The sequence below is a fragment of the Somniosus microcephalus genome, unplaced genomic scaffold, assembly GCF_052327205.1.
Source record: "Somniosus microcephalus isolate GS21.2 unplaced genomic scaffold, FLI_Smic_1.0 unresolved_chr4, whole genome shotgun sequence".
NCBI classification, from domain to species: domain Eukaryota; kingdom Metazoa; phylum Chordata; class Chondrichthyes; order Squaliformes; family Somniosidae; genus Somniosus; species Somniosus microcephalus.
Window position 1 is genome coordinate 36468137 of NW_028225182.1, and position 20327 is coordinate 36488463.

The following is a 20327-nucleotide window of genomic DNA, read 5'->3' on the forward strand; positions in this document are numbered from 1 at the left end:
GGTCGATTCCCCAGGTTGTTGTTTACGACTCCCCAGAAGGTGCCTGGCGTACACCTCGTTCACTGGGCGCGTGTACTGGTCCTTGAGGAACTTGAGAGCAGCCGTGTACGAGGTCGCGTCCTGGATGACCGAGTACGCTCGGTGGTTCACTTTGGAGGTCAGGACATCCAGTTTGTCCTCATCCGATTTGACTGTTGCAGCGGAGGCGATCAGGAATTTTTCAAAGCACCTAAGTCAGTGAGCAAACTTGGTGGATGCGTCCACCTCCCGATGGTCTAAGTCCAGGCATGCTGGTGTGAGGATCTTCTCCATTATAAAAAATCTTGTTAATAAAATTGATGCGCTATCAATTACCCAAAAGACTGAGGTTAAGCGAGTAACTAACAGGCTTTTATTAACAAGAGAATGAATGTGTGCCTCGAGTGGTCGACCAGTCCAGAATACAGAGGGACTGTGGAGCAGTCACCTTTATACCTGGACTTGTGGGAGGAGTCAGCCGAGGCATGTACAGACATGTACACAGTGGAATACAAACACCCATACAGGCAGGTATAACAGTGGTTTACCACACCTGTATACTGTAGTACCGGCAGTGACCACACCGGCTGTGCGCATGCCTCTGTACCCCAGTCTAGAGATTACCCTCCTCCAGTAAAGACCTGTTATCTCCCCATCAATAACCCAGTCTCTGTATGAAGACCTTCCTGGAAACTCACCAATTAGTAAGATTGTTGGAAAGATAGCCATTAACAGGTCCAGTCAGCGGGCGGTCAATGGGGTCGTTCGGCCCGATTGCGTGCCTCTCTTTTTTATTTATTTATTTTTTAATTTAAAATTTCCACATTTTATTTACAGTTAATGACATTACAGAGCTCAGGTCTCGGCTCTTTGTACAAACTCACAAGCCATCATTGCCTACAAGGCAGGGGTCCCAGTCTCTTCAAGTTGGTGATGTGATCTCCAAGCTTCTTGGTCGTCTTCACTTGTTCATCCGGATAGTGGGTCTCCATGAATTCACACAGATGAGGGTCGGCGCTCCCAGTGGAGGGTTTATGCAGATCCGGCAGACTCTGGTTGACATTCTTCTCCATCTGCAGGGCTCTCTGCATCGCCGAGCGGAGCCTCCCGCTCTCCCGGCCGAACAAATGAACTGTAAGGGAGCTTAAAATACTGAAATTAATTTTAAGACATATCAAATTAAACTAAAATCACACCGGCCGCAGTGATGATGCACTCCAGTCCCCGCGGCGCCCACCGGTTTCGGAAGGCCTCGAGCGTGCCAGCGGACACCGCGTGCTCCATCTCCAGGGCCACCCGGGCGCGAACATGGTCGCGGAAGAGGCAGGCAATCAGGCTCAACGACCCCCTCGACCACCCGCTGCCTGGACCTGTTAATGGCCACTTTGGCCAGGCCCAGGAGCAGTCCCATGAGGAGGTCCTCCGACCCGCCCGCTCCCCTCCGCACCGGGTGACCGAAGATCGGGAGCGTGGGACTGAAGTGCAGCCAAAAATCGAGGAGCAGCCCCTTCAAATAATGGAACAGGGGCTGCAACCTCTCACACTCTATATAGACATGGAACACTGACTCCTCTAGGCCGCAGAAAAGGCAGGCGGCCTGGGAGCCCGTGAACCTGCTTAAAAACTTGTTGCACGGGACTGCTCTGCGCAACACCCTCCAGGCCAAGTCCCCAATAGAACAAGGGAGGACTCCCGCATAGAGAGCCCTCCAATGGGGACCTCCGCCGGACAGCAAGATGGCACGCCAAGGCGTGTCCGGACGACAGGCGAAGATGGCAAAGTGGAGAGTGTGCAGGAGCAGCCCGTACAGGAAACCCCTCCGCGCAGAACTAAAAGGCACGGAGCGCATTTCCCCGAGACGGCTCAAGTTGTGAGGCGCCTTGCCTGCCTCTCTTCCGCGGCTATGTTCGCGCCCGGGTGGCCCTGGAGATGGAGCACAGGGTGTCCGCCGGCACACTTGAGGCCTTCCAAGACCGGTGCGCGCCAAGGGAACTGGAGTGAATCATCACTCCGGTCAATGTAATTATAATTTAATTTGATAAGTTTTATTTAAAGTTCTGTTAATTTACAGTTAATTTGGTTCAATAAAAGAGGACCCTGGCCAATACAATTTTTATTTAATTTGTTAAGTTTTATTTAAAGTTTTATTAATTTACAGTTGATTTGTTTAATCAAAAGAATAATCACCCAAACAAAAAGAGAGTGTCCACACCTGGTCCAATTGGTTCCAGGTGACTGCAGGCTGTGTGTATAAAAGGGGAGCAGTGTGCTCCAGCACAGGTCACACTGGAGCTGCAGTAGTTGGTATTATGGGGCAACTGGTGAAGAATTTGGTTCCTCTGTTGGTTTTGGTCAGAGTTGTTTGTTGCTCTGATACTAGGGACTTCCCATGGAGCATCGAGAAGGCCTCTCGTGTCCCTCCTGGGTCTCCCTTTGGCTCCGGTTTCAGTGTGTCTGAGGGGCGCAGTGTGTCTCCACTGCAGACTGTGATGGTGCAGTGTGGAGAGCACAACCTGCTGGTCAGGGTACAGATGGATTTATTTGGAAATGTAGGGGGCGGCGTGTGAGCCCAGTCAGTTATGCCTCTGACTGTTTTGTGAGTGGTTCAAATCACTCCCACGCCCCTGGGCTCTTGACACCGGACTTAGGTATAAGGCGGCGGTACAGAAAAGACTCGAGTAGACAGGTAGTTGGATGTAAACAAAAACCAAGATTTTATTGAAGAGGAAAAACTTGATACAATCTTATGGAAAAATTACTAGTGTACACTTCTACAGGCAAAATTACAGAAGAATAATAACTATATACTTGTGATGAAATATGCCATTCATCAGGCACTGTATTCCCTGTGTTTAGTTTAGTTTCAGTTTCATTCCCTTACCTGTATTGTAACGAATGTTTGTCTTTCCCCGGAAATCCACCTCAGGCGTATCCATGCCGTCATGGCTCTCCACCCCAGGTCCGGTATTTGTACGAAGGCATGTGAGGGGCCACAAGATGGACCCCCTCGTGGAGTCAGTGCACCTACTCCACGCCAACCCCCAATACGCGTATGTCCGGCACGCCGACGGAAGGGAGGACACCGTGTCCATAAAAGACGTCGCCCCAGCCGGTAACGACAACAACCACGACAACAACAGCAACAACGATCACAGCAATTCTTACCCACCCACTATCCTTTCACCACCCCCGGAAGAACATCGACCAACGGTGCCCCCACCAACTACCCCTTCAACAACCCTGGCGGCGCCCCCGGCAGAGACCCAGGAGGCCACCGGGGACACCCAGCCGACACCCGCGGCACCACAACAGCTACATCGGTCACAGAGGACTATCAAACCCCCGAACAGACTAAATCTGTAGAAGGGGTGAATGTGATGAAATATGCCATTCATCAGGCACTGTATTCCCTGTGTTTAGTTTAGTTTCAGTTTCATTCCCTTACCTGTATTGTATTGTATTGTGTGTAGGGCTCCACCCATACCTGGCCCCTACTTAAGCAAGCCCCAGCGTGTCTCACAGCAGTACAGCAGATTTCTGGATGAGAGACACTTCTCCAATGTGTATTACTTTCTGAGTTAATAAAAGCCTTGCTTTGCTCCGTTAACGTCGAGTCTCGGATTCATTGAGGCACATCAATACTTATACAGGGAATGGGGAACACACGGCACATCAAGAGAAAACAACTATCTTAACAATCCCCTTATCCTTATCCCACCCCCTATACCTAACTAGGTTAAGCTATGAGGGGTCAGAACTTCATGCTCACCAATCAAAAGGTTTGTTGGACTCAAAACAGCGGTGGGGTTCGGGGTTCGCTCTTGGTGCTCTCTGGAGCCTGCCGTCGTCACGTGGTGTCCGAGCGCTGCAAGGGCGTTGTCCAGGTTCGAGTACCCCAAAGTTAAAGTCTCTGTTTGGGTACTTTACCTTGCAGGGAAGATTCTTCGTCGCCAGCCGCCAGTTTGCGTTGGTGTACAGATATTCGAAGGTCGGCCGAGGCTGAAGGCCCCGATAATTTGAAGCCTCCCCTCAGTTCGTCTCCTCAGTTGGTCCTCTTCAGCTGGTCTTCCTCAGGTGGCCTTCCCTCCGGTGGTCTTCCCTCCTCCCCTCATCGCGTCCCGCCTCGCCTGGCCTGAATTGTCCATGTCCGCCCGACCCGGTGCCGGGGCGATTCCAGATGGAGTGGGGAAAAGGCATGGGCAAAGGCCAGGGGGTAAGCGCAGGACGGGGAAAGAGTGGCAGCCACGAGGGCGAGGGGCCGAAGAGCAGAGAGAGCAGCACCACCAGCAGACAGAGAGCACACCGATTGCTACCTTCAATTATACCTTTTTCGAAAACCCTTATCTGCGCGCCAAATCAGGTTAGTTCTTTGTCTTAATCTTGGCGGGCTATTTTTAAATAATGGTAGCAATCCATACTAACTGTTTTTAGATGGCCGGTAATCGCATCTACCAGCCCGATAATTGACTTGTATTGTCATGAAAGTTCCTTGATGGGCCTGTCCAGCCTCGATGGCTCTGTTAATCTGTTTCTGATAATATATGTAGACTGCTTGATGGCCTTAACTATAGGCCTAAAACTGAATTTAGATTTGTCTCCAATTCGGTCTAATGCATAATTCAGAGTCCTGTCTGGTTTCAAAATACAAAGTCTCTCTTCACAGAAACTGCAGCTTTGGTTTCGATCCACAAGCTGTCTGCGTTGCAGAGTCCATTTTAAAATCCCACAGGCTTTCTGCCACGAGGCACGGACGCCATCTTGGGTACCCTTTTTGATTTTAAATGTCCACGCAGGGTCCTGTTTATTAATAACAGCCTTTGGGGAAATGCAGAAATTTTGCAAATCTTACATTCCGCCCTGTGATACTAAAACTTGCTTGAAGTATCATACATTTAAGGTGAGCAAAATTTTTCTGACCCTCCATAGTCAACCTTCCCCTGTAGTTATCTATCTAATATACCCACGACACATGCAATTCCCATTCCGCGAAAATGTAGTGTACATCAGCATACAGAGAGTAAAATTACAGACTTTACACACACATCCAAGCATGGAAGAGGCCCAACACCCCTGCACCACTTGGTACACATATCTTTATTAAACCGCGTCGCAAAAAAACAAAAGAAAAACCTTTAATTAAAAATAACAAACACAAAGAAACGACAATGTTCTCCACCCTGTATACCGGGGCGGGTTGGGCTGTCCTACCCATGACCGGCATCCTAACTACTACTCCCATGATCATGTGGTTGGACCGCCCACAATCCACGGGGACTGGATAGGCTTCGGAGGCTAGCCGGAGTTGGCATGGGCTCAATGCATTCTCAAAAGGGTGGAGGGCTGCGAGGTGCTTGTTGCTAATCCGGGAGGGGACCAAACCCTGTTTTAAATCCTCCAGATTACTGTGGCCCTCGCCCAGTAACCACGCCCCGTATAACACGCACACCTCATTCTGCACAGCCTGGTCAGAAGCATTTCTGTCCTCCCTTATGAGAGCATTTACCGTCTTTGCGTGCTTTTCCAACTCGGCTATGATCTCCTTTAAACGGACCGTCATGGCCTGGTCCTCATGCAACTCCGAGCCCACTACCTTGTTCTCATCCAGCAATATCCTTTTTAACTGTGCTTTTAAACCGTTTATCTGGGTCTGCAGCTTTATGTCATCCAGACTGTTGGTGACAGAGGACCCAGTAAAAACATAATTCCATACTCCCCTTCTTTGCCTCCTTGCGTTACCCAAAAACTCTCGGTGTGTGGTGTAGAGTTCGGTCTTGTCCACATGGGCAAAATCGAACTCATAAAATTTCTTGAACATGTCCTTTAATAGGGCCTGGTATAACTGCTCTGTTTCTTTGGGGCACCACTCCGGTAAATGTACCTCCGCGAGATTTTAAATCACGGGGGCTACCGCGTAGTGTACCCCCTGGTACAGCATGTGATCGCTGGGGACTAGTACCAACCCAATCCCTGGTCCCTTGGTGGCGGTGGGGCAATCTTCCCTGGATAACCTCGCTGCCTGCGCCGTGGGCGGGGGCTTACGGGGGTAGGTTACCAGCTCAGTGGCGTTGACTGGGATCTGGGAATATGGGACCACACACACCTTTCGGCTGGCATCCCACCTCATCCCCTTCCCGGTATCGTGCCACTACTGCTGGAACATAATGGATATGCCTGCGGGGCAGACCTTCTCTGACCCCCACATACAGATGTAAATCCCTTGATCCGGTTCCCACCACTTGTCCCAACACACGCTTAGTCCTCCATGGGTCCGATGGGTGTTGTTTCCCAACCGTTCCCACTCGACTTCGGGGTTCCTCATGTCCTTGCTCAACTTTCTGAACCCAAACTTAAGCTAAATGATTACACTTTACTTAAAACTTAAATTTAAACTAAAACTATATACATCCGCCGCCCGTCTCCGGGCGGCCAAGCTAATCCCTGGTCGGACTGCGGCTCGCCGTTACCCCCGGCGTGACCGCACCACCCTTCACTGTTGGTCCCTCGCAGCCCGTGGCTGCTGGCTGAGGACCTGTGTCCTTGGAACTCTCCCTGACTCGAGAGGCAGCCCTTGGTAACTGGAGGGCTGGTGTCCATGGCTTTCTCGGCTGGGGCGTCCGTGGGGACCTTCTAGGGGCTTTGACGGGTGGGGCTTTCTTGGCCGCTGGGCCTTTTACCTGAACCACTGCTCCCCCAGGCTTGACCCCTCCCGAACCCGGGCTGGGGGCAGGTAACTTTTCGCAGCCTGCTGCCGCGAGCTGAGAGTCTCCGCCCCCAGGTCCCATGGCTGGGTCCGGGCGGGGTTTTCGACCTCAGGTCCCTCCCTCTCTACACCTGGGTTAGGGGCGGGATTTTCGCCCTCAGGTCCCTCCCCCTCGTCTGGATCCCAGAAGAGTGGGGGAGTGTCCCAATCGATGGGCCGGATGGCCCCTCCCTTCAAGCAAGCCACAGCGCCTGCCTGTGCAGTCTGTGAACTCGCTCCTGCTGCAGGCTGAGGATCTTTATCCTCAGACCTTTTTCCAACTGGCTGTTTTCCCCTTTCAGGTGTAAACAGCTTACACTGGTTGATATAACCAGCGGCCTGTTTTAAAACCTGTGCTGAAGGCTTGCCCGCTGCCCCGAACGGACCTTCTAGGGGCTCCCCTTTCTCCTTCCTCACTGGGACGGTCTTACAGACGGGATCTTGGGCCCGGACCCGCTTTAGGTCCGGGGCCAAAACTACCCCCCGTGTGCCTCCCTTGTCCCGGGCGGCGGCTTCTGGACCTGCCCGATAGGGGTCCCGGGACTCTCCTTCCCCAGCCTTACCTCTGGCCCTTTCTCCAGCGCGCACGGTCAGACCGAGGAATTTCGCCTCCTGCTGGCCGATCTGCGCCTTCTTGGGATTTACCTTGAAACCCTTCTGTCCTAACAGCTCCAGCAGTTCGGCCAATAGCGGGCCATGCTCCTCCTTCGAATCAGTGAACAGGAGCAGGTCATCCACATATTGAACCAACTGTCTGGGCTGGCTAAAATCCTTCAAACTGTCAGCCATGCACTGGTGGAAAATGCTGGGGCTGTTGTGGAAGCCCTGTGGCAAACAGCTCCACGTGTACTGTTGCCCTTTAAACGTAAAGGCAAACTTGTACTGATCCTCCCTCCTTACAGGGATGGACCAAAACCCATTTGAAATAACCAGCACCGTGAAAGTGGTCGCGGATGCTGGAATACTCCCGATGAGGTCAGCAACTGCTGCTACTGTGGGTGCGCAGGCTGGGATGTTGCTATTGAGCACCCGATAGTCCACCGTGGCCCTCCAGGAATTGTCCGGCTTTCTGACCGGCCACAACGGAGAATTCACGTGGGTAGCTATCGGTCTCAGAACTCCCTGCTGTACTAACGAGGACATGGCTGCTTCCATGTCCGACTCTGCTTCCCTGGGGAAGTTATACTGTTTCTGTGGTCGGGCCATGGGGTCCCCGTCTACGCTGACCTCAAACCCTGTGACCCTCCCGCAGTCGTGTTTTTGAGTGGCAAATGTGGCCAGGTGGGCCTGCACAAATGCCTGGAACTCTGGTGGGGTATTGCTGACCATGAGCTAGAGGTTATAATCCTCAAACTAACAGAGTGAGGGGAGAGGGTCAAACTAACAATGAGGGGAGAGGGTCAAACTAACAGAGTGAGGGGAGAGGGTCAAACTAACGGAGTGAGGAGAGAGGGTCAAACTAACGGAGTGAGGGGAGGGTCAAACTAACGGAGTGAGGGGAGAGGATCAAACTAACGGAGTGAGGGGAGAGGGTCAAAGTAACGGAGTGAGGGGAGAGGGTCAAACTAAAGGAGTGAGGGGAGAGGGTCAAACTAACGGAGTGAGGGAAGAGGGTTAAACTAACAGAGTGAGGGGAGAGGGTCAAACTAACGGAGTGAGGGGAGAGGGTCAAACTAACGGAGGGGAGAGGGTCAAAGTAACGGAGTGAGGGGAGAGGGTCAAACTAAAGGAGTGAGGGGAGAGGGTCAAACTAACGGAGTGAGGGGAGAGGGGCAAACTAACGGAGTGAAGGGAGAGTGTCAAACTAACGGAGTGAGGGGAGAGGGTCAAACTACCGGAGTGAGGGGAGAGTGTCAAACTAACGGAGTGAGGGGAGAGGGTCAAATTAACGCAGTGAGGGGAGAGGATCAAACTAACGGAGTGAGGGGAGAGGGTCAAACTAACAGAGTGAGGGGAGAGTGTCAAACTAACGGAGTGAGGGGAGAGGGTCAAACTAACGGAGTGAGGGGAGAGTGTCAAACTAACGGAGTGAGGGGAGAGGGTCAAACTAAAGGAGTGAGGGGAGAGGGTCAAACTAACGGAGTGAGGGGAGAGGGTCAAACTAACAGAGTGAGGGGAGAGGGTCAAACTAAGAGTGAGGGGAGAGGGTCAAACTAACAGAGTGAGGGGAGAGGATCAAACTAACGGAGTGAGGGGAGAGGGTCAAACTAACGGAGTGAGGGGAGAGGGTCAAAGTAACGGAGTGAGGGGAGAGGGTCAAACTAAAGGAGTTAGGGGAGAGGGTCAAACTAACGGAGTGAGGGGAGAGGGTCAAACTAACGGAGTGAGGGGAGGGGGTCAAACTAACGGAGTGAGGGGAGAGGGTCAAACTAACGGAGTGAGGGGAGAGGGTCAAACTAACAGAGTGAGGGGAGAGGGTCAAACTAACAGAGTGAGGAGAGAGGGTCAAATGAACAGAGTGAGGGGAGAGGGTCAAACTAACGGAGTGAGGTGAGAGGGTCAAACTAACAGAGTGAGGGGAGAGGGTCAAACTAACGGAGTGAGGGGAGAGGGTCAAACTAACGGAGTGAGGGGAGAGGGTCAAACTAACGGAGTGAGGGGAGAGGGTCAAACTAACGGAGTGAGGGGGGAGGGTCAAACTAACCGAGTGAGGGGAGAGGGTCAAACTAAAGGAGTGAGGGGAGAGGGTCAAACAAACAGAGTGAGGGGAGAGGGTCAAACTAACGGAGTGAGGGGAGAGGGTCAAACTAACGGAGTGAGGGGAGAGGGTCAAACTAACAGAGTGAGGGGAGAGGGTCAAACTAATGGAGTGAGGGGAGAGGGTCAAACTAACAGAGTGAGGGGAGAGGGTCAAACTAACGGAGTGAGGGGAGAGGGTCAAACTAACAGTGAGGGGAGAGGGTCAAACTAACAGAGGGGAGGGTCGAACTAACAGAGTGAGGGGAGAGGGTCAAACTAACGGAGTGAGGGGAGGGGGTCAAACTAACAGAGAGAGGGGAGAGGGTCAAACTAACAGAGTGAGGGGGGAGGGTCAAACTAACAGAGTGAGGGGAGAGGGTCAAACTAACGGAGTGAGGGGAGAGGGTCAAACTAACGGAGTGAGGGGAGAGGGTCAAACTAACGGAGTGAGGGGAGAGGGTCAAACTAACGGAGTGAGGGGAGAGGGTCAAACTAACAGAGTGAGGGGAGAGGGTCAAACTAACGGAGTGAGGGGAGAGGGTCAAACTAACGGAGTGAGGGGAGAGGATCAAACTAACGGAGTGAGGGGAGAGGGTCAAACTAACCGAGTGAGGGGAGAGGGTCAAACTAACGGAGTGAGGGGAGAGGGTCAAACTAACAGAGTGAGGGGAGAGGGTCAAACTAACAGAGTGAGGGGAGAGGGTCAAACTAACAGAGTGAGGGAAGAGGGTCAAACTAACAGAGAGAGGGGAGAGGGTCAAACTAACAGAGTGAGGGGAGAGGGTCAAACTAACAGAGTGAGGGAAGAGGGTCAAACTAACAGTGAGGGGAGAGGGTCAAACTAACAGAGTGAGGGGAGAGGGTCAAACTAACGGAGTGAGGAGAGAGGGTCAAACTAACGGAGTGAGGGGAGGGTCAAACTAACGGAGTGAGGGGAGAGGATCAAACTAACGGAGTGAGGGGAGAGGGTCAAAGTAACGGAGTGAGGGGAGAGGGTCAAACTAACAGAGTGAGGGGAGAGGGTCAAACTAACGGAGTGAGGGGAGAGGGTCAAACTAACGGAGTGAGGGGAGAGGGTCAAACTAACAGAGTGAGGGGAGGGGGTCAAACTAACAGTGAGGGGAGAGGGTCAAACTAACGGAGTGAGGGGAGAGGATCAAACTAACGGAGTGAGGGGAGAGGGTCAAACTAACGGAGTGAGGGGAGAGGGTCAAAGTAACGGAGTGAGGGGAGAGGGTCAAACTAACGGAGTGAGGGGAGAGGGTCAAACTAACAGAGTGAGGGGAGAGGATCAAACTAACGGAGTGAGGGGAGAGGGTCAAACTAACAGAGTGAGGGGAGAGGGTCAAAGTAACGGAGTGAGGGGAGAGGGTCAAACTAACAGAGTGAGGGGAGGGGGTCAAACTAAAGGAGTGAGGGGAGAGAGTCAAACTAACGGACTGAGGGGAGAGGGTCAAACTAAAGGAGTGAGGGGAGAGGGTCAAACTAACGGAGTGAGGGGAGAGGGTCAAACTAACAGAGTGAGGGGGGAGGGTCAAACTAACAGAGTGAGGGGAGAGGGTCAAACTAACGGAGTGAGGGGAGAGGGTCAAACTAACAGAGTGAGGGGAGAGGGTCAACCTAACAGAGTGAGGGGAGAGGGTCAAACTAACAGAGGGGAGAGGGTCAAACTAACAGTGAGGGGAGAGGGTCAAACTAACAGTGAGGGGAGAGGGTCAAACTAACCAAGTGAGGGGAGAGGATCAAACTAACAGTGAGGGGAGAGGGTGAAACTAACGGAGTGAGGGGAGAGGGTCAAACTAACAGAGTGAGGGAGAGGGTCAAACTAACCGAGTGAGGGGAGAGGATCAAACTAACAGTGAGGGGAGAGGGTCAAACTAACGGAGTGAGGGGAGAGGGTCAAACTAACGGAGTGAGGGGAGAGGGTCAAACTAACAGAGTGAGGGAGAGGGTCAAACTAACAGAGTGAGGGGAGGGTCAAACTAACGGAGTGAGGGGAGAGGGTCAAACTAACGGAGTGAGGGGAGAGGGTCAAACTAACGGAGTGAGGGGAGACGGTCAAACTAACGGAGTGAGGGGAGAGGGTCAAACTAACAGAGTGAGGGAGAGGGTCAAACTAACAGAGTGAGGGGAGGGTCAAACTAACGGAGTGAGGGGAGAGGGTCAAACTAACGGAGTGAGGGGAGAGGGTCAAACTAACGGAGTGAGGGGAGACGGTCAAACTAACGGAGTGAGGGGAGAGGGCCAAACTAACGGAGTGAGGGGAGAGGGTCAAACTAACGGAGTGAGGGGAGAGGGTCAAACTAACGGAGTGAGGGGAGACGGTCAAACTAACGGAGTGAGGGGAGAGGGTCAAACTAACGGAGTGAGGGGAGACGGTCAAACTAACGGAGTGAGGGAGAGGGCCAAACTAACGGAGTGAGGGGAGAGGGTCAAATTAACGGGGTGAGGGGAGAGGGTCAAACTAACGGAGTGAGGGGAGGGTTAAACTCGGCCTGTCGCTTGGGGAGACGGTGAGAGGGGGCGGGGCCTGTCGCTAGTGGAGACGGTGAGAGGGGGCGGTGCCTGTCGCTAGGGGAGACGTTGAGAGGGGGCGGGACCTGTCGCCGAGGCGACGCTGACACGCGGGCCCCGCCCTTCCGCTCTCACATTGGCCCAGGCTGGTTGAAGCGTCACAAAGCCCGCCCCGATCCCCACTCTCCCATTGGCTCAAGAGTTTCAGCGGTGGGCACCGCCTCCACCCTCGGACCGTCCCCATAGCAACAGCAGAACAACAGGAAGAGCGAAAGAAACAAAGATAGAAATGGTGAGAGAGAAAAAGGAGAAATACTGAGTGTGGGGGAAGCTGCTCGGGAAGGGGGTAGCTGCTGGGGGAGAGGGGGTAGCTGCTGGGGGAGAGGGGGTAGCTGCTGGGGGAGAGGGGGAAGCTGCTGTGGGAGGCGGGGAGCTGCTGGGGGAGAGGGAGGAGCTGCTGGGGGAGAGGGGGGAGCTGCTGGGGGAGAGGGGGGAGCTGCTGGGGGAGAGGGGGGAGCTGCTGGGGGAGGGGGGAGCTGCTGGGGGGGGGAGCTGCTGGGGGGGGAGCTGGCTGGTGGGGGGGGGAGCTGGCTGGTGGGGGGGGGAGCTGGCTGGGGGAGACGGGGGAGCTGCTGGGGGAGAGTGAGGAGTTGCTGGGGGAGGGGGTGGAGCTGCGGGGGGGAGTAGCTGGGGGAGGGGGTGGAGCTGCTGGGGGAGAGGGTGGAGCTGCTGGGGGAGGGGGGAGTTGCTGGGAGAGGGGGGGGGAGTTGCTGGGGGAGGGGGGAGCTGCTGGGGGAGAGGGGGAGCTGCTGGGGGGAGGGGGGAGTTGCTGGGGGAGGGGGGAGCTGCTGGGGGAGGGGGAAGCTGCTGGGGGAGAGGGTGGAGCTGCTGGGGGAGGGGGGGAGTTGCTGGGAGAGGGGGGAGTTGCTGGGGAGGGGGGGAGCTGCGGGGGAGCTGCTGGGGGAGAGGGGGGAGCTGCTGGGGGAGAGGGGGGAGCTGCTGGGGGAGGGGGGAGTTGCTGGGGGAGGGGGGAGTTGCTGGGGGAGGGGGGAGCTGCTGGGGGAGGGGGAAGCTGCTGGGGGAGAGGGGGGAGCTGCTGAGGAGGGTGGGAGTTGCTGGGGGGAGAGGGGGGAGCTGCTGGGGGAGAGGGGGGGAGCTGCTGGGGGAGAGGGGGGAGCTGCTGGGGGAGAGGGGGGAGCTGCTGGGGGAGAGGGGGGAACTGCTGGGGAGAGGGGGGAGCTGCTGGGGGAGGGTGATAGTTGCTGGGGGAGGAGGGGGGAGTTGCTGGGGGTGAGTGAGGAGCTGCTGGGGGAGGGGGGAGCTGCTGGGGGAGAGGGGGGAGTTGGGAGGGGGGAGCTGCTGGGGGAGAGGGGGGAGCTGGTGGGGGAGGGGGGAACCTACTGGTGCAGGGGGGTACCTGCTGGAGTGGGGGGGGGGACCTGCTGGGGGAGGGGTTACCTGCTGGAGTGGGGGGGGACCTGCTGGGGGAGGGGGGAAGCTGCTGGGAGAGGGGGTACCTGCTGGGAGAGCGGGTACCTGCTGGGGGAGAGGGGTAAGGGTGTGGGGAGGTGTTGAGGGAGCTGCTCTCTGAGAGAGTGCGAGATGGGGATGGGGTGTGGGGAGGTGCTGGTGTCTGGGGGAGGGCGAAATGGGGACGGGGTGTGGCGAGCTGCTGCTCTCTGGGGCTGGGCTGCGGGAGGGCGAGGTGGGGACGGGGTGTGGCGAGCTGCTGCTCTCTGGGGCTGGGCTGGCAATGGGAGGAGGCTGGTGTGGATCTCAAACACCAGCCTGGAGCGGTTGGGCCGACTGGCCTGTTTCTGTACTGTAAGTGCTGTCTGAAGCTGTGCTTGTGATGAGGTGCGTGCTGATTTCTCTCTGCTCTCTTTCAGTCGGCCTGCCCTGCGAGTTGTGGAGCTGAGACAGAGGGGGCCTCCTCCACCAGCCTGAGTCGCCCCCGGCGATACCGCACCAAGGCCACCAACTCTGACGTCGATGAGACTCTCTTTGGCAACCGCCGCCAGGTAGCCTCGACCGCCAGCCCGCGTACGAGTCCGCAACGATCCTCTCGAGAACGGGTCTGCTCCCTGCCCAGTTTGCCAGGACAGCGGGGTGTGGTGCCCAGCCCCACACACTCTGGCACAGCAAGATCGCAGGCTCCATAACCTGTGCTGAGTTAGGGGATCCCACACAGCTCCCAGTGTAGTACTCACCCCCATAAATCAATATCATCCTTTGTAAATCAATGTTAACCTTTATAAATCAATATAAGAACAGAAGAATTAGGAGCAGGAGTCGGCCATTCGGCCCCTCGAGCCTGCTCCGCCATTCAATGATATCATGGCTCATCTTCTACCTCATCTCCACTTTCCTGCACTATCCCCATATTCCTTGATTGCCCTAGAGTCCAAAATGAATATACTCAACGACTGAGTCTCCACAGCCCTCTGGGGTAGAGAATTCCAAAGATTCGCCACCCTCTGAGTGAAGAAATTCCTCCTCATCTCAGTCCTAAATGGCTGACCCCTTATCCTGAGACTGTGACCCCAGGTTCTAGACTCCCCAGCCAGGGGGGAAACATCCTCCCTGCATCTACCCTGTTAAGCCCTGTAAGAATTTTGTATGTTTCAATGAGATCACCTCTCATTCTTCTAAACGCCAGAGAATATAGGTCTAGTCTACTCAATCTCTCCTCATAGGACAATCCCCCCATCCCAGAAACCAGTCTGGTGAACCTTCGTTGCACTCCCTCTATGGCAAGTATATCCTTAGGTAAGACCAAAACTGTACGCAGTACTCCAGGTGTGGTCTCTCCAGGGCCCTATATATTTGCAGTAAGACATCTTGCGGGGGGAGGGGGGGAAATTCGGTTGCTTTGCGCCTCCCTAAGAGGGCGCTAATGGGACGGATAGCAACTAGCGCCCGGGCACGGCGATGTTTGCACCGCTCGCAAAATTGACCAGACATTTTGTGGCGGCACTAAACACTACCGCCACGATCTCCTGCGCCCACAGATCGTGACGTCAGTCGAGTGTGTAGCGCCCCGGACCGGATGTTGAGTGGCGCCTCCTACCTTACCGCCTGCCTCTAGCAACGACAGGTTGAGGGGAACGTTTTTTGCAGTTGGGAAGGGACTGGGGGAGCGCTATTTAAAGGGGACCGCTTCCTGCCTTTTTTAGTCGGTGATATTTTTGCACTACGCATACTGAGAGAGAGAGACTTCTGGAGCGATTCAACGCTGTGTGAAGGAGTTTTGGGTACTGAGCAACACTTTGCAGGTTCATTTTGATTTGTCCTTCCTTGCATCGATTTAGAAGAGACTGTGGGGGCTGCACTCTGAGCTCTTTCCCTGGGCCTCTCCATTGTTCTTTCCAGCAGATTTGATGTACAGGTCTCTCCAGGCCGAGATTCAAGGCTGCAATGAGCAGGGTGTGGATGTGAGAGCAAGATCGACCCTCCCCTTTAAGAACTGGCCGGCGCCAGTGTGTCTGTGTTCCATTGCTGACTGACATCACATGAGCTTCGCCAGCGCTCTGAGGTAGCGCCTCGCTCCTCGGCATTAGCGCCGCCTAGGCCATGGAGGGATTTGAAAACAAGTTTGAAAATGTTAAAATCGAGGCATTGCCGGACTGGGAGCCAGTGTAGGTCAGCGAGCACAGGGGGTGATGATGGGTGAACGGGACTCTGTGTGAGTTACGACACGGGGCAGCAGAGTTTATGGATGAGCTCAGGTTTACGGAGGATGGAATATGGGAGGCCGGCCAGGAGTGCGTTGGAAAAGCCGAATGTAGAGGGGACAAAGGCATGGACGAGGGTTTCAGCAGCAGATGATACCGACAATAGTCAGCAGAGCAGCTACGGAAAGGCATCGAGAGGTGCACGCAGTCACCAGAATAACGACCAACCATACCAATGAAAAATTGATAGAGATTTGCCCTTTCAGAAGTCAGACCCTGCACCCCAGCCCGATAAAGAGCTGGACCCATGCTCCGACCAAGTCCTGGGGAAAGTGCTGTCCATCGACCCGACCACCACCAAGGCCACGGAGAGTGTCCGACTCATCACCAAGGACCTCATCCGAGACCTGATGTAAGTGATCAGTGCTCACAGCGCGCACACACACAGATCTCTGTCTCTGTGTGTGTCTCTCTCTCTCTGTCTCTCTTTCCCTTTCTCACTCTCTCTCTCTGTCTCTCTCTCTCTCTGTCTCTGTCTGTCTCCCTCTCTCTTTCCCTCTCTCTTTCCCTCTCTCTTTCCCTCTCTGTCTCTCTCTCTCTGTCTCTCTCTCTCTGTCTCTCTCTCTCTGTCTCTCTCTCTCTGTCTCTCCCTCTCTGTCTCTCTCTCTTTCCCTGTCTGTTAAATCCGTGAATCTTGATGTATGGTGTCCTTCAAGAAATAGACAGAAACTGCAGAGGAACAATCAACAGGTGTTTACTGGATGAGGGTTACTCTAAAACTAACAGTACAGATCCCTACTCAGGGTTTATATACAGGTGTGGTCACTGCCGGTACTACAGTATACAGGAGCTGTAAAAAGTAGTTCTCCCCTTAAAGGTACATACACTACAATTCCTCCCCTTTTAGATTAACAGTACCATAATATTCATTTAACAATTAACACTTTTAACATGCAACATTAACTGAAAATAGTCCATTTATAAATTCAGTCTTTGGGGCGGCTTCCTGATCCTTTCTGGATAGCGCCTTTCCTGAGTGTCTTGCTCTTGGTGCGGAGGCGATTCTGGCCCCCTGTCGTCGGTTGGTTCATCAGCTTCCGATGCTACTGTTTCTGGGGTAGATGCTACCTGTATGTCGGGTTCATCACCAGGTGCGCGAGACATGGGGTTGACTCGTTCCTGTGACTCTAGGATCTGGTCGACATGGCGTCTCACAATGTTCTCCCCAACATCCACCGTGTACATTAGTGGCCCCTGCCGTGTACATATCGTTCCTGGTTGCCGTTTCTCTGTTCGGTAGTCGCGGGCCAAGACTGGTTGCCCTACATTGAAGCTCCTTGTCGGCTTCTCATTGATGTGCTGGAATTGCTTATTCTCAACATCTCTTCGTACATTTGGTCTGAGCAAATCCAGACGAGATCTCAACCTTCGGTTAAAGAACATCATGGCCGGGGTCTGGTTGGTGACTGCATGTGTCGCATTTCTGTAGGCTAACAGGAAATTGTCCACCTTATGCTGCAGTGGAATGTCGTCATCGCACATGGCCCTTACTGCCTTTTTAAAGGTTTGTACAAACCTCTCAGCCAATCCATTTGTGGCTGGATGATACGGGGCGGATGTGTAATGCCTGACCCCATTCCTTCTCATAAATTTCTGAAACTCTTCGGACACAAACTGTGGTCCGTTATCAGAGCAAATCTGCTCTGGCAAGCCGTTCCTGGCAAATATGGTCCGTAGGACTGCAATCGTTTTCTCCGTGGTGGTGGAGGACATTTTGATCACCTCAGGCCATTTTGAGTGTGCATCCACGGCTATTAAAAACATTGAGTCAATGGACCAGCAAAATCAATATGCACCCGTTGCCATGGAGAGGAGGGCCACTCCCATGGGTGTAGAGGGGCATGTGGTGGTGCATTTTGGACCTTCTGGCATCCTGAGCAGCTCTTTGTCAGGTCCTCGATTTGCTGCTCAATCCCCGGCCACCACACATAAGCCCTAGCAAGGCTTTTCATTTTCACCCCTCCCAGATGGCCTTCGTGAAGCTCATTGAGCACTCTCTCCCTTAACTTGGGTGGAATTACCACTCGGGATCCACACATCAAGGTCCCCTGGCATACTGACAGCTGTTCTCTTCTGGATGAGAATGTTGGCAACAGTGAGTCGCCATGTGTTGGCCATCCCTTCACCGTCAAGTCATATACCCGAGACAGTGTCTGGTCATTTCGGGTCTCCTTCTCTATATCAGCGTTAGTTACTGGCAAGCGTTCAATTATAGTCGAATAAAATATTTCGACAGGGTCCACTGCTGGTGCTTCCTCCGCCGTAGGCAGTGGCAGGCGTGATAGCCCATCAGCGTTTCCATGCTGTTTCGTGCCCTTATACTCTATTTCATATTGGTTCGCCCCTAGAAAAAGGGACCATCTTTGTAGCCGTTGTGCAGTCATCACCGGAACGCCAATCTTTGGATTAAAGATGGAGACAAGTGGTTGGTGGTCAGTCAGCAAGGTGAACTTCTGCCCGTGCAGATAGTGCTTGAACTTTTTCACTCCCCACACGAGGCTGAGGGCCTCCCTGTCAATCTGGGCGTAGTTACACTCGGCTGAGGTTAGTGACCGAGACGCAAAGGCTACTGGCCTCTCCAAGCCGTCCGGGAATTTGTGCGACAGCACCGCTCCAATACCATAGGGTGATGCATCACACGCCAACCGAATTGGTAGTGCTGGGTTGAAATGAGCCAACACCTCTTTTGATGTGATCAATTCTTTGCACTTCTGGAAAGCTCGTTTACATTTGTCATTCCACTTCCATGGTACCCCCGTTTGCAGTAGGGTGTTCAGTGGGTGTAGCACTGCAGACAAATTCGGCAAGAACTTATGGTAGTAGTTCACCAGCCCGAGGAACGACCTCAGTTGTGACACATTTTCCGGTGCTGGAGCCTTGACTACTGCCTCAATCTTTTCAGGGGACTTATGTAACCCCTCTTCATCAATAACGTGGCCACAATACGAGATCTGCTTCTGGAAAAACTCGCATTTGTGGCGATTAGCTCTGAGCCCATATTCCTTCAATCTAGTGAGCACCTGCTCCAGGTTGGCGAGGTGATCACTGTGATTTTCGCCCGTGACCAGGATGTCGTCCAAATAACACTGGGTCCCTGGAATCCCTTGCAGGACTTGATCCATTGCCCTTTGCCAAATAGCCGGAGCTGATGTTACCCCGAACACCAGCCAGTTGTATTGGTAGAGACCTTTATGAGTGTTGATCGTGAGGTACTGTTTCGAGGCTTCTTCTACCTCCATTTGCAGGTACGCCTGGGCCAGATCAATCTTAGTGAAGCGTTTGCCTCCAGATAGCGAGGCGAAAATATCTTCAATCCGCGGAAGCGGATATTGTACAGTGTGAAGGACTGGGTTCACTGTCACCTTAAAGTCCCCACGGATGCGAACCTTCTTTGGTTCCCCAGGCGTATTACTCAACGACCTCTTCATTACAGGAACGATGGGTGTAGCCCACTCGCTCCAGTCCACTTCGGACAGTACTCCAGAACGTTCCAAACCTTCCAGCTCTGCTTCGACAGTTGGGCGGATCGCATAAGGCACTGGTCTGGCCTTAAAAAACTTTGGGCTTGCATTTTCCTCTATTTTGATCGTCGCTGTTATGCCTTTTAGTGTTCCGAGTCCCTCCTGGAACACTTCTTGTGCGTCAGTTAGCATTTTTGACAGTCGTCCAGGTGTGACGCCGTCATCCTTCTTGGCATCTACAGTCAGTGCTTGTATGGAATGCCAATCTAGCTGTATCTTCCGGATCCATTCACGTCCTAGTAGTGGTGGTCCTCCATCTGGCAATACATATAGGTCCATTTTTGGTGTTTCCTTGCCGTTATATATAACGCTCACCCTTATTTTTCCTTTGGGGTAGACTTTTTGCCCCGTGTACGTCTTCAAGACAATCTTTGTATCTCTCAAGGGTATATGTGAGAATAGCTGCTTGTAGTCCCTTCGGTTTATGACTGTTAGGGCTGATCCTGTGTCCAATTCCATTTTCACTTGGACTCCGTCTATCTTGAGCGTGACCCAGATAGTTTGGTGATCCTCCAATTTGATTACATTATGTCGTTTCAGACAACCCAGCTCCTTGCTTCCGGAGTCTGTATCACTTTTCTGTTCGTCTGAACTACTCTCCGTCACCTTATGTACCTTTTTGTACTTCTCCTGTGGAGATTTCTTGCTGCTGGTTTCCTTTCCCGACCTGCAGACTCTTGCTATGTGTCCTACTTTTCCACACTGTCTGCACACTTGGTCCTTGAACCAACAATCCTTATGGTCGTGTGTTGTTCTGCCGCAGCGATAACACTTCACTGCTCCATATGACATTTCATTTGTGCCATATTCTTGGGGTCTCCGTTGTATCTCTGCAGCGCCCCGTGCGGCTGCTTCGTGTGATACTGCCATGCTGAAAGCCTTGTCCAGCGTAAGATCCTTTTCTGATAGAAGTCGTTTCTGGGTTCCTTCACTTTGAAGCCCACACACAAACTTGTCCTTTAAAGTATCTGCTAGTCCCGTTCCAAACTGGCAGTGTTTCGATAGCTTGCGCAGTTCCGTTAAATACTCAGCATTATTTTCGTCTTTATGCTGATTCCTTTTGTGAAACTTAAATCTTTCTGCTATCAGCAGCGGTGTGGGGTTTAAGTGGTCCTGTAGGAT

The 20327-nt window shown here is 53.4% G+C and overlaps 1 protein-coding gene across 1 annotated transcript in view; it reads left to right on the plus strand.

Annotated features, from left to right (window-relative positions):
- Positions 1-12028: 12028 nt before the first annotated feature.
- The window catches only part of LOC147090542 (cilia- and flagella-associated protein 45-like), a 55230-nt gene continuing 46931 nt past the window's right edge, over positions 12029-20327 (plus strand). Inside the window, exons 1-3 of the mRNA XM_085977061.1 lie at positions 12029-12242; positions 13840-13971; positions 15891-16036. Coding sequence (XP_085833187.1) covers positions 12240-12242; positions 13840-13971; positions 15891-16036 — 281 coding nt within the window. The 5' untranslated portion in view covers positions 12029-12239. The remainder of the gene's footprint in view (positions 12243-13839; positions 13972-15890; positions 16037-20327) is intronic.